General features: G+C 49.8%; 1 protein-coding gene across 2 annotated transcripts; it reads left to right on the top strand.

Moving 5' to 3' along the window:
* The first annotated feature begins 7 nt into the window (after window positions 1–7).
* On the top strand, window positions 8–10848 carry LOC128812391 (serine palmitoyltransferase small subunit B-like). Of its 2 annotated transcripts, none has more exons than XM_053986763.1 (2): window positions 8–219; window positions 8931–10848. In XM_053986763.1, exon 2 carries the CDS (start codon window positions 8953–8955, stop codon window positions 9193–9195), a length of 243 nt encoding a protein of 80 aa, XP_053842738.1. In that variant the 5' UTR covers window positions 8–219; window positions 8931–8952; the 3' UTR covers window positions 9196–10848. The 2 variants fall into 2 exon arrangements, with proteins under 2 accessions (XP_053842738.1, XP_053842739.1); XM_053986764.1 differs by lacking the exon at window positions 8–219 and adding an exon at window positions 386–755.
* The last annotated feature ends 463 nt before the right edge of the window (window positions 10849–11311 follow it).

Genomic DNA, 11311 nt, shown 5'->3' with positions numbered 1-11311 from the left:
CGCCAGCGCCGGGAAAAGCCAGGGAAACACGGCGCTCCAGGGAAACAGCTGGCGTCCCGGAGGTGCCAGCCGGCTCCATCCCACGGGTTTCCCCGGGCCCGGCTCCGCCGCTCCTCCTCCCCCGCTCCCCGGCGCCGCAAGCCCGAGCGCAGCGGCTGCGGCAGCGGGCGGGGCGGAGGGACCGGCCCGGGCCCCGGCCGCGGAGAGAGCGGGCGGGAGGTGAGGAACGGGGGAGGAGGGAAGGAGGAGGGAGGGAGGGAGGGGGAAAGGTGGGGATTTAAGCGCGGGCAGCGCCGGGCTGGGGATCTGCGGTGCGCGGAGCGGAGGTGAGGGAGGCGCGGGGCCGCGGTGCGCTGCGTCCCGGTGTTCCCGCAGCCCGGTGTGCTGCATCCCGGTGTTCCCGCAGCCCGGTGCGCCGCATCCCGGTGCGCTGCATCCCGGTGTGCTGCATCCCGGTGTGCTGCATCCTGCTGTTCCTGCAGCCCGGTGCGCTGCAGCCCGGTGTGCTGCATCCCGCTGTTCCTGCAGCCCGGTGCGCTGCATCCCGGTGTTTCCGCAGCCCGGTGCGCTGCATCCCGGTGTTCTGCATCCCGGCATTCCCGCATCCCGGCGCTCCCGGTGCCGGCGCTCATTCCCCGCTCAGCTCGGCTCGCCCAAGGGCACCGCGGCGGAGGCGCGTCCCGGAGCATCCCCCAGCCAGGGGCCGGTGACCTTGGCGAGCGCGGCCGCTGCCACGGCGAGTCCCCGGCGGCTCGGTAAGGAGCGGGGGGAGGCCCGGGAGCGGGGCTGGCGGCCGCAGAACCCCCGGGGCTGCCGCGCTGCGCCTCCCTCAGGGGAGCCGGTGGCGTTCCTGCCGCACCTGCAGCCCCCAGCGAGGGCTCCGCGGTTTGGGGCGTCCCTGCCCGCGGCAGGGGTGCAACGAGATGAGCTTTAAGGTCCCTTCCAAGCCAGACCATGCCGTGATTCTGTGACTTGTTGCTGCAGCCTTGCAGTCGGGGATTTATTCCCAGGTGGCAGGAAGATGGTTTGCCGTAGGGATTCCCTAAAAACGAGTCAGACAGCCAGGAGTGGGAGGGTCGCGCTGGGCGGGGGGGATGGAGGAGGGAAGGTGGCTGTGCTGCTGTGCTGGGAATGCTCATCGCTGGCGGATTTTTCCTCTCCGGTTTTCTAAGAGTTGCTGGTGGCTGCCTTCAGTGGGAAGCAGGTGCAAGTCCTGCCTTCCCTGTTGGATAAACCCTGGATAATATGGAGGAGAATCCCTGCAATAAATGCTTAGGCTCTGCTTAGTCAGCACAAGGCTCTTTGGGGGGTTTTAATGTGGATTTTAATGCTTTAGGAATTGGGATGCTGGGCTTTCTTTCTCTGACAAATATCACGAGTATGGTACAAATAACTGCAATTCCATGAGTGCTTGGAGTGATTTCTGGTGCAGGTTTAGTGGGGAGAAGCAGGGAAGCTGTGCTTGGAGCATGGACGTTATTCCAAGATTCCAGCTGGAATGGGAGATGCTGAAACGCTCCCTGGGGAGCAGCCTGGGCCCATGGCAATGCTTGTGCCACCCCTCTGTGCCCAAAAAGCACCCACAGCACCAGGACACAGAGCTCCAGCTGGCTGGGAGGCAGCCAGGGCTCTGCTCTGGGTCCTGCCAAGCCACATTTTATGGAGCTTTTCATTTGTTTTATGGATATCAACAGCTTTGTGTGTCCAAACCTGTCTGCTCACAGCGAGGAAGTGCCTGCAAAGGAAGCTGTTCCTCATGGCATAGATGGGGTTAAATCTGTGAAAAAAAGTGCATCTCCCCTTTTATTTCTTGTCTGTTGCAAGAACCTCAGTCCATTTCTGCTTTTCCTCTCTCAGAGCAGCGACTGGAGTGGTGCAACTCTGCTTCCTTTGATGAGATCTCAGGGGAGATGCACTTGCACAAGAGTTTGGTCTCATTTTCCACTAATACCTGTCATAGCTGTGACAATATTCACCTCCTCACGTTGCACACCACCCAAGCTGTTACTTTCAGCTGCCTCAGAAATGACTCAGAGCAAAGCAAAGAAGTCTGAATAAAATAAGGGCTACAACTGAAAGTAAATCTAATTTTAGAGCCCAGACATCTCAGTTATTGTGCTGGTAGATTGATGTGTTTACACAACCTCCTGAACTTGGAAGCCTTTGAAGGATGTAGATGATGTCCCAAATCTCACAAGGAACTGAGGATTGTCACCAGGAGCAAATGCAAAACCCCTCTGAGATATTCCTGGTACAGTTCTTTACAAACTCTCAATTTTTAAGTGTTTGCAATTTCAACCTGGTGCTGGTCTCTAGTCCCAGATTTGAGGTTTTGGTTGGGAATAGTTCTGTTCCAAACCACGTTCTTAAATTATACTTTCACTCAAAATAGAGGGAAAGGTTTCCCTTTCCCTGGGATTCAATTTGCCATTTTCCCATCTTCTCTGGCAGAGCCGCTCACCTGTTCTGCCCCAAGGTACAAATCCTGGCACAGGGGGACGACCCAGAGCCCAAACCATGCCCAGCCCAGGAAAGCTGGAAAGGAAAGGATCTGTGCCTAAACTGCAAGGAGCAGCTGGTTATGTAAGGAAACAAGTGAGGAAACTTCAGGGGAGGGAAGAACAGGAAAATTGTTGAAAAATTAATTCAGCCTTGGAAGAAAATGGGACAGAGCTGCTCCAGGAATGTTGTTACAGAGAAGCTGCAGCTTCTCCTTTCCCTGTTCCTGAGTAAGGAGGGGATTGGGCACTGATAAATCAGCCAGGCTGCAAAGTCAGGGGCAGCTGAGGTATTTAGAGCTGTGCCTTTGCTGGGAGCAGCCTGTCAGGGGGCAGGCAAGGCATGAAATCAGCCCAAACTTAACTGCTTCCAACCGCTGGGCTGGTATTGAATGGTCAGAAGCTTCTCTCAAAGGAGATCCCTGTGGGTGCTGCAGAGCAACCTCTGCTTTCCTGAGGGTCAAAAATCCGTGGATCTCATTTGAAAGGAGTTTTCCACGTGGTTGTAGGTCATCATAAACCCCATCTGTGCACTGAACTCAGCTGAAGGAGAAAATTCGGCAGCGCTCTGGCTGTCGTCCCGTGCAGGCTGACAGGAATCCTCTGCTCCAGAATTCCTGTGCTCCAGGCAGAGAAGCAGCTGAATTCCAGCACCAAAGCCCAGTCTGGGAGCCCAGAATTGCAGCAGGAGGAGCACACACAGATCAGGGTCCAGGTGGAGACAAGGAAGTCGGCTCAGACTTTGTGCAGGTGTGGCACTGCCACTCGAGGAGGGGGTTGAGGTTCCCAGGGGTAACAGGAAGTCTTCCTGGACAGAGAAATCTCCTGGGCTTCTTGTGCATTATGTGACATTTGAAAGAACCAAAATAGCACCTCCGTGCTGCTGCTGAGGCCAGCAGGAAGGAAGCTGGGGTTGAACATTAGGAAGATGCTGGAATTCACTCTCCTGAGCCAGGTGAAACAGAAACAGGGCTGAAAACGCCGTTGCTCTTTCTGCCTTTCCCCTTCCACTCCTGGAAGATTTTTTTTTTTTTTTTTTTCCAGCAAACCCCACAGGCTCAGCCAAGCCGTGCTCACCCACGTGCAGAATGGCTGAGTCACGTGCAGCACCAACGTTTCCCCAGCTCAGACCCTCATCCTGGCGTTGCACAGGACATATGGAAGGGATTTGCATTTCCTGCAGCTCTCTAATGGATGGCCAAGGGTGCTGAGGGAGAGAAACCAGGATTGCTTCACTCTGCCGTGCACTCCAGAATTCCAGGGAGGGTTATTTATCCAAATCTGCAAGACAAGGCGGATTTTGAGGTGTAGCCTTGTCTTTCAGCCTTTCCCCTTCCACTCCTGGAAGATACATACTGTCACACTGTGACACGAAATAACTCACAGAAGCAGGCTAGATGTAAAAGGAAAGAAAAAGAACCCAAAAAAGCAAATTTTATTTTCTGACTCTACTATACATACAATAGCAAAAGTGACAGTGGATTGGAGAGTGAAACTGCCACCTCTCCAACCACACTGGTCAAACCAACAGTCTATTAATTTTCTCTACCTACAAAGAAGAATGTAAAACAATCATTATTTACATGAACACGTGTGAGAAAACTCAGTTGAAATATGTAAATATCAGAAGGCATAGGAACTTTTAGAAGAACTTTAAAACTCTCAAAAGAACTGGGTGACAATATTTATTTTTTCCAGCAAACCCCACAGGCTCTGCTGTGCACTCCAGGATTCCAGGGAGGGTTATTTATCCAAATCTGCTGGTCAAGGTGGTTTTTGAGGTCTGCAGTGGGAGCTGTGCTGGGATTGTTGCTGCTCTTCTCATTCCTGGGATTTCCTCCCTGGGAGAATAAGCTGGAGGTTAAAGCTGAGGTGGTGTTCCCAGGAAATTCTGGGATTTGGATTTCCCAGAATAGGCTGAGGTGGTGTTCCCAGGAAATTCTGGGATGTGGATTTCCCAGAATAGGCTGAGGTGGTGTTCCCAGGAAATTCTGGGATGTGGATTTCCCAGAATAGGCTGAGGTGTTGTTCCCAGGAAATTCTGGGATTTGGATGCCCTGGAACAGGCTGAGGTGGTGTTCCCAGGAAATTCTGAGATGTGGAATTCCCTGGAATCTGCCGCCTCACCTCAATTTCTGCCCAACCACTCATCATTTCACTCCTTGTGCACTGTGCTTGGTGCTCACTGAATAAAACATGAACAGAAATGGAATGGGATTGAGAATGGGATTGGGAATGGGATTGGGAATGGGATTGGGAATCCCTTCCTGGTTCTGCTTGCACTTGGAGGTGTCGCCCTGCATAAAATCACTGGGTTCATCCCAGAATTATGTCAGCATGAAGAGGGACAAGATGGTGCCTTGGATAAATCAGGATATTCAGCAGGGCAAACCCACTGAACACAGGGAAGTTCCAAATAAGAGCAGTTCCACAGCAATAACTTGCAGATCGAATTTCTGTTTCAATCCCAAGGAGGTGATTGCCCATTTAGCTCCTAATATCTGAAATTATTTGCAGATCAGACAACTTTAAATGCAGCCTGGCACCTTGCCTGCTTGCACCTGCCTACATGTGGGTGCTCGGGGTTGGTGGGACTGGAACCCCCTCAGGGACTCCTGGAAGGATTTTATTTAAGCTCCAGCACAAGAGATTCCCTCAGGATGCTGCAAACCCCATCCACTCTTGCTGCTGGGCTATCCCAGCAATTATTCAGCAAATGGCCGTTTTTAGCCAATTAAATATTTGTATTTTGGGGATGGATTGATTGTTTGCTGCTTTTATTTCTCATCTCGTCCCTACTTTCCATTTAAAGCAGCAGAGATCACCTGTTGAATGATCATGGGGCCATTTCCAGCTCCAGGCTTTGTTTTTCCCCACTCCAGATGAACTTTTCCTGAATATATGTTGGAAACCCTTTTTCCCTGGATATATAACCCGGCCAACCCCTCCTGCTGAGGGCATCAAGTGTTTTTCAAGCATTCTTTGGAAACCAGTCTCTCCCAGGTCCCCTGCAAGAATGTTTCTTTCCACAGGAATTTCCCAACAGGAGCTGTCCGGCCACGGGTCAGAGCTGCAGATTGAAAATGTGACCAAAATTCCCCAAAATCCCAGCTGCTCAAAGCAGAAATTACATATTAAAGGACCTAACACTGGCATCTTCTAACTCCCAACTAGCTCTGACTCTGGAAGATAAAGTCATTAATAAAGAGATTTGGGAGATTAGGCATGCTCTGAAATGAAACCTTGATATTTGGATGATGAGTTATCTTTTCAGCTGCCCTAATCAGAGACATGTGTCAACAAGCAAGAAAATCAGGCAGCCACTTAAAACACTAAAAGCTGCTTTACAGGTTTCTCTTGGAGGTGCAAGTGCTGAAAATAATCTGAATATTGCCTAACAGGAGCTGAATTCTCTTCATTTCACTCATAGCTGGCTGTAACAGTCCCGTGGCCTCTAAAGAGGAAGGCACTGAATGTTTCAATCCAAATTTGTAGACAAATGAATGTTGAGTTAAAATTGCATAAGAACAAATTATCTCCTGCTCTGGAATAGTGGGAACTGATGAGTGAACAACTCAGGGTCCTCTCAAGTGGGAGTGCTGGAATAGAATAAAACACAGACATGGAAGTGAAGACTCTCTAGGACGAATCCTGTTTAAAATACAGATTTTCAGCCTCCAAAGTTTGCCTTGTAATCAGCTATTCCCTTTGATTGCTGCTACAATTAATTTGGGTGGTAAAGCTGCCACAGACCTCTGGAGGTGTGGGGTTTGGGGCTGCTCCTTATTCCTCATAACGGGCCCAGAGGGATGCAAATTGTCCCTTCCCCAAGGGATTGGGGTGACTGTGCCACAGGGGAGCCTTGTCTCTCATTGCCTCAGCAGCTGCTTTAAAATGGCTTTTTTCCCTTTTCCCTCCTGTGTTTTCCTTTATCAATTATGTAGCTGGAGTTGTGTTTTCCCTGCACAGCTCCCTGCTCTCGGGCTGCACGAAGTGCAGGGAGAGTGTGTCAGTGGTGAGGGCACAGACTGTAATTTGCTTTTGCCTTTTACTTATCCCAACCTCCAGCATTCATTAGGAGACCACAGAGCACGAAGGCAGCTCGTGTTCCTCCTGGAATTCCAGAGTGCCTGGGGATGGAATTACTGCCGTGCCCTGGGAGCTGCGAGAACCAAAGGAAGCCAGGCTGTGCTGGGGCTGCAGGGAAATGCAATCCCCAGGCTGGAAAAAAGGTGCCAAGGGCTTTGGTTAAATCCAAAGGGCCGCTCATCATTTTAACTGCCTCATCCTTTATTCATGTGGCTCTCCACGGGGTAATGGTGAGGCTGCAGCCTGGAATGTCTAAAATCAGCCTTGGGGATGTTCTCCCTGCCTGTGGCTGTCCTTAACCAGCTCTGGATGGAGATGCACAGGAGTGTGAGCAGCTCTGGTCACTCAGACACCCCAGCAGTGCTCCAGCCTTGCAGCTTCTCTGGGATCAGCAGGGATTTACCCACGGAAGGGATGAATTTAACCAGCACAGCCCTAACCCCAGTGTAAATCCCATCATCCTGAGAGTGTGAGAGGGCCCTTATCCTCCTCCTCCTCATCCTTCTCCTCCTCCTCCTCATCCTTCTCCTCCTCCTCCTCCTCTTTCTCCTTCTCCTTCTCCTTCTCCTTCTCCTTCTCCTTCTCCTTCTCCTTCTCCTTCTCCTTCTCCTTCTCCTTCTCCTTCTCCTTCTCCTTCTCCTTCTCCTTCTCCTTCTCCTTCTCCTTCTCCTTCTCCTCCTCCTCCTCCTCCTCCTCCTCCTCCTCCTCCTCCCCACTGTACAGGAAAGGCTTCACCCCCCTCAGTGGAAAACGCTGCTCTTTTTGCAGAAATTCTGAACAGAGACACTTTTGGCTCCCAGGGAGTCCCACTTTGCCATCTGGGCCACTTTCATTGAAGGCTCTGCAATATTTCCAAGGCTTTAAGGTCTCTCTCTCTGGAGTTCTGCCTTCCAATAAATGATCTGCAAGGAATCAGCTTCCATTCATTCCTGGCCAGAGAGCAGCAGTGCCTTTCTCCCCAGCCTGAACCCCTGCAAGAAAAGCTGGTCACAGACAGCCACTGCTGCATTTAAAATGTTGATCTGTCCCTCAAAAGCACTGTGGAACTTTCTAGGAAATACAGGAAGATGGAAGTGAAGGAAATGCTTTGGGAGAATTCGTGGGAAAAACTTCCCCTTGGTAAATCCCACATCACCCCAGAACAGAGAAGGAAAACACTGAATATTGGAATATTTTTGGACTGTATCAGTGGCCCCATCCTTATTTTAATGCCAGGCTGCAAATTTCCCAGTGTCAATTTAGGATTTGTTGCTTTGAGGGACAGCAAAGTTCTGCTGCCCCAAACTCACTGTGAACACCAGACTGGAGGGGTGTGATGTGGCCCAGCCTCTTTGTTCTGGCATTTTAGGCAGCACAAGGGTAGAAGAAAATGGCACACTGGGAGGTTTTCCAGCAGGGAAATCTGCTGAATTCCCTATGGACTGATCTGCTTGGAACGTCCTTAAACCCCAAAATAACAGAATCCCTCTGTAAAGCCTTGGACACTTTCTTATCATTCTATTTTCTCTAAATAGATGCTTTTAGCCTGCATTTAAAGATTGTTTCAAATGCCAAAAAGCACATTTAACAATGAACAGTGGAAGCAAACCCTATTTCCTCTTTAATTCTTGCTCAGCCATTCTCCTTTCCTAGTGGAGCCGGGAACAATGAATGCATAAAGGTGTTACCCCAGGAGGAAATCTTTCCTAGACTTGTAATTTCCATTAAATATTCTTCTAATTCGTAACGTTTTTCATTTCTTTGGAATGAGCTGCAAAAAAATCCTTCTGCAGTCAGAGATTACTTTTTTCTCTCTCTTTCGTAACTTGGCTTTTCTTTATTCCCAACAATTGCAGAGCAATAAAAATGATTATCAAAAAGTAAGCAGAGGAGTTTTTACAGGGCAACTGTTTTAATCTTATCTTTATTCCGGGGCATACCTGGAATTTATTGAACATTTCTGGAATTTATGGAACATTTCTGGAAGCTGGCCCAAAGCCTTTCTTTTTAAATGCCTATTTCCCTGATCTCCACAGGGAATGAATAGGAAAACCCACTTGGAATGTGGGAATTGATAGAATCACAGGAAGGTTTGGGTTGGAAGGGAGTTTAATCGTCCAGTCCCACACCTACCATGGGCAGGGACACCTTCCAGTATCCCAGCTTGCTCCAACCTGGCCTTGGACACTTCCAGGGATGGATCAGCCACAGCTCTTCTGGGAAGTGGGAATGCCCAGCAGCTGCAGAACCCACGAGCTCCCTTTGGTCCAGGGGAGCTGGTGGCACCCACACCTCGGAAAACGGGTTTGTGCAGCGGTTCCACGGGACACCCCAGCTGTAATCCCCATTTCCCTGTCATTCCAGGTGCTCTCCAACCCCGCTGGAGATGAAGATGGACGTGAAGAGGGTGAAGGACTACCTGTACTGGCTGTACTACCAGTACCAGCTGGTGACGTGCAGCTACGTGCTGGAGCCCTGGGAGCAGTCCATGTTCCACACCATCACCGTCACCGTGCTGGCCATGGTGGTGTACACAGCCTACGTCTTCGTGCCCATCCACGTCCGCCTGGCCTTGCAATTCTTCTCCCAGATTTTCGGGCCCCAGCCCGAGAGCGCCGTGCTGAACTGAGCCGGGCGCAGCAGGGCCCAGCAGCTCTGTGGAATGGTGTCCCTGCTGAAGTTTGGCTCCTGGGAAAGCCCTGCTTGCTTCCCCCTCCGGGGCTGGAGAGCGGAGCGAGGCAGCGAGCACGGCCCCTCTTCCATAAACGCTCTGGGAATGGCACACAGCCCCTGGAATGGCACAGGATCCACGCAGCTCCCACCTCCGGCAGCAAACCCCATTTCCTATTTCATTCTTGCTCAGCCACGCTCTTCCCCAGTGCCAATTTAGGATTTGTTGCTTTGAGGGACAGCAAAGTTCTGCTGCCCCAAACTCACTGTGAACACCAGACTGCAGGGGTGTGATGTGGCCCAGCCTCTTTGTTCTGGCATTTTAGGCAGCACAAGGGTAGAAGAAAATGGCACACTGGGAGCTTTTCCAGCAGGGAAATCTGCTGAATTCCCTATGGACTGATCTGCTTGGAACGTCCTTAAACCCCAAAATAACAGAATCCCTCTGTAAAGCCTTGGACACTTTCTTATCATTCTATTTTCTCTAAATAGATGCTTTTAGCCTGCATTTAAAGATTGTTTCAAATGCCAAAAAGCACATTTAACAATGAACAGTGGAATCAAACCCTATTTCCTCTTTAATTCTTGCTCAGCCATTCTCCTTTCCTAGTGGAGCCGGGAACAATGAATGCATAAAGGTGTTACCCCAGGAGGAAATCTTTCCTAGACTTGTAATTTCCATTAAATATTCTTCTAATTCGTAACGTTTTTCATTTCTTTGGAAATGAACTGCATCCAGCCACTCTGGCAGAGGCTGTTTGGTGGCTCCTCACACCCAAAGTTCTACCAACACAGTCCAGGGGCCAGGTTAGAGGAGATAAAAAATGAGGATCTCCAGCAGGATTGGAGTGCTGGCGTCTGGCTGGTTGGTGACTTCCAGGCTTCAATGGATGGGAGAGGAACTTGGAAGAGAAGGCAACAGGAGGATGAACTTAAATCCAGCTTTTTTTCACATCTAAGTTCCTGCATCTGAGTTCAGATAGCCTAAAATATTTTCTTTTTGGAAAAAAAATCTCCATCTCATCTTGCAGTTTGGTGGGGATGACAGGAAGAAGCAGCCCTGCTCTGTCTCAGTGCCCTCCTGCCTTCTCGATGAAAATCAAAATCTTTTCTTGCTGCTCCCACTCACCAAGGCAGCAAAGTGCAAATCACCACCAGGGGAAGAGGATCCAGAGTGGAAATAATATTTCAATACCTGAAGGGAAGGCTTAAAGAGATTTCCTTTACAAAGAAGAAATTAGTTTGATTGCCTGTGGGGAGGTTTTGGAACAGTGGGAGGTTTGTTTGGTTTTCACTCTACACAAATCAAACGTGGGTGTCAAATCATAAATTACAGCAGCACTCTGCACGTCTCTACCAGCTGATGCTCCTGTTGGTAGAAGTGAGAGTACAAAATGTAAATAGCTTTCAAATGATGTTTGCACAGTTCTAGATTTAAAAAAAAAAAAAAAAAACCCTCTTAACTTCTTTCTCAAGCTGCAGTAGGGTCCTGCATGCTTCAGAGCACAAATTTGTTTGGAAACGAAGACATGTGGTGAAGGTTGCCCAGATCTGAACATGTGTATGCAGTTTTTTCAGCCAAAAAAAATAAAATTTTATTCTTCAGAAACGACATCTGGCTGCATGACTCAGCTCTTCTGTGCTTTCCACTCATTCATAAATATTCTGGATGTGTGTGGGCCAGGCTGGCACAGTGGCAGAAGGATTATTTTGTGGTGAATGTTTTGGGGAGAGGTTTGAGAATCCTTTAAATGGATCTGGGGTGAACTCCAGCCCAAGAGCTCTCCTGTTTCTGGAGGGAAAAAACCCTCTGATCTGCTTCAAATGAAGGCATTAACAAATTCCTGAGTGTGCTGAGGGCTCAGCTGAGAGCCTTGGGCTCCAGCAGGAGCTGTCCTGGCAGTTTGTCACAGCTGGGACCCTGCAAACACGAGGTGCCGAGCTGCAATCACACCTCCAGTAACGAACACAGCACTGGAGGGGATGAAAAATGGCAAAACCTGTGACAATTCCTCTTGAAAGTGTCTGTAAAATAGACTCAAAGTTATAATCCCAACGTTGGAGGTGAAAAGTGG

The sequence above is a fragment of the Vidua macroura genome, chromosome 10, assembly GCF_024509145.1.
Source record: "Vidua macroura isolate BioBank_ID:100142 chromosome 10, ASM2450914v1, whole genome shotgun sequence".
NCBI lineage: Eukaryota > Metazoa > Chordata > Aves > Passeriformes > Viduidae > Vidua > Vidua macroura.
This window is presented reverse-complemented; position numbering and strand designations above follow the sequence as displayed.

Bases quoted from the DNA above. Each gene is read 5' to 3' on its own strand.
- LOC128812391 (XM_053986763.1), top strand. From the start codon at position 8,953: ATGAAGATGGACGTGAAGAGGGTGAAGGACTACCTGTACTGGCTGTAC.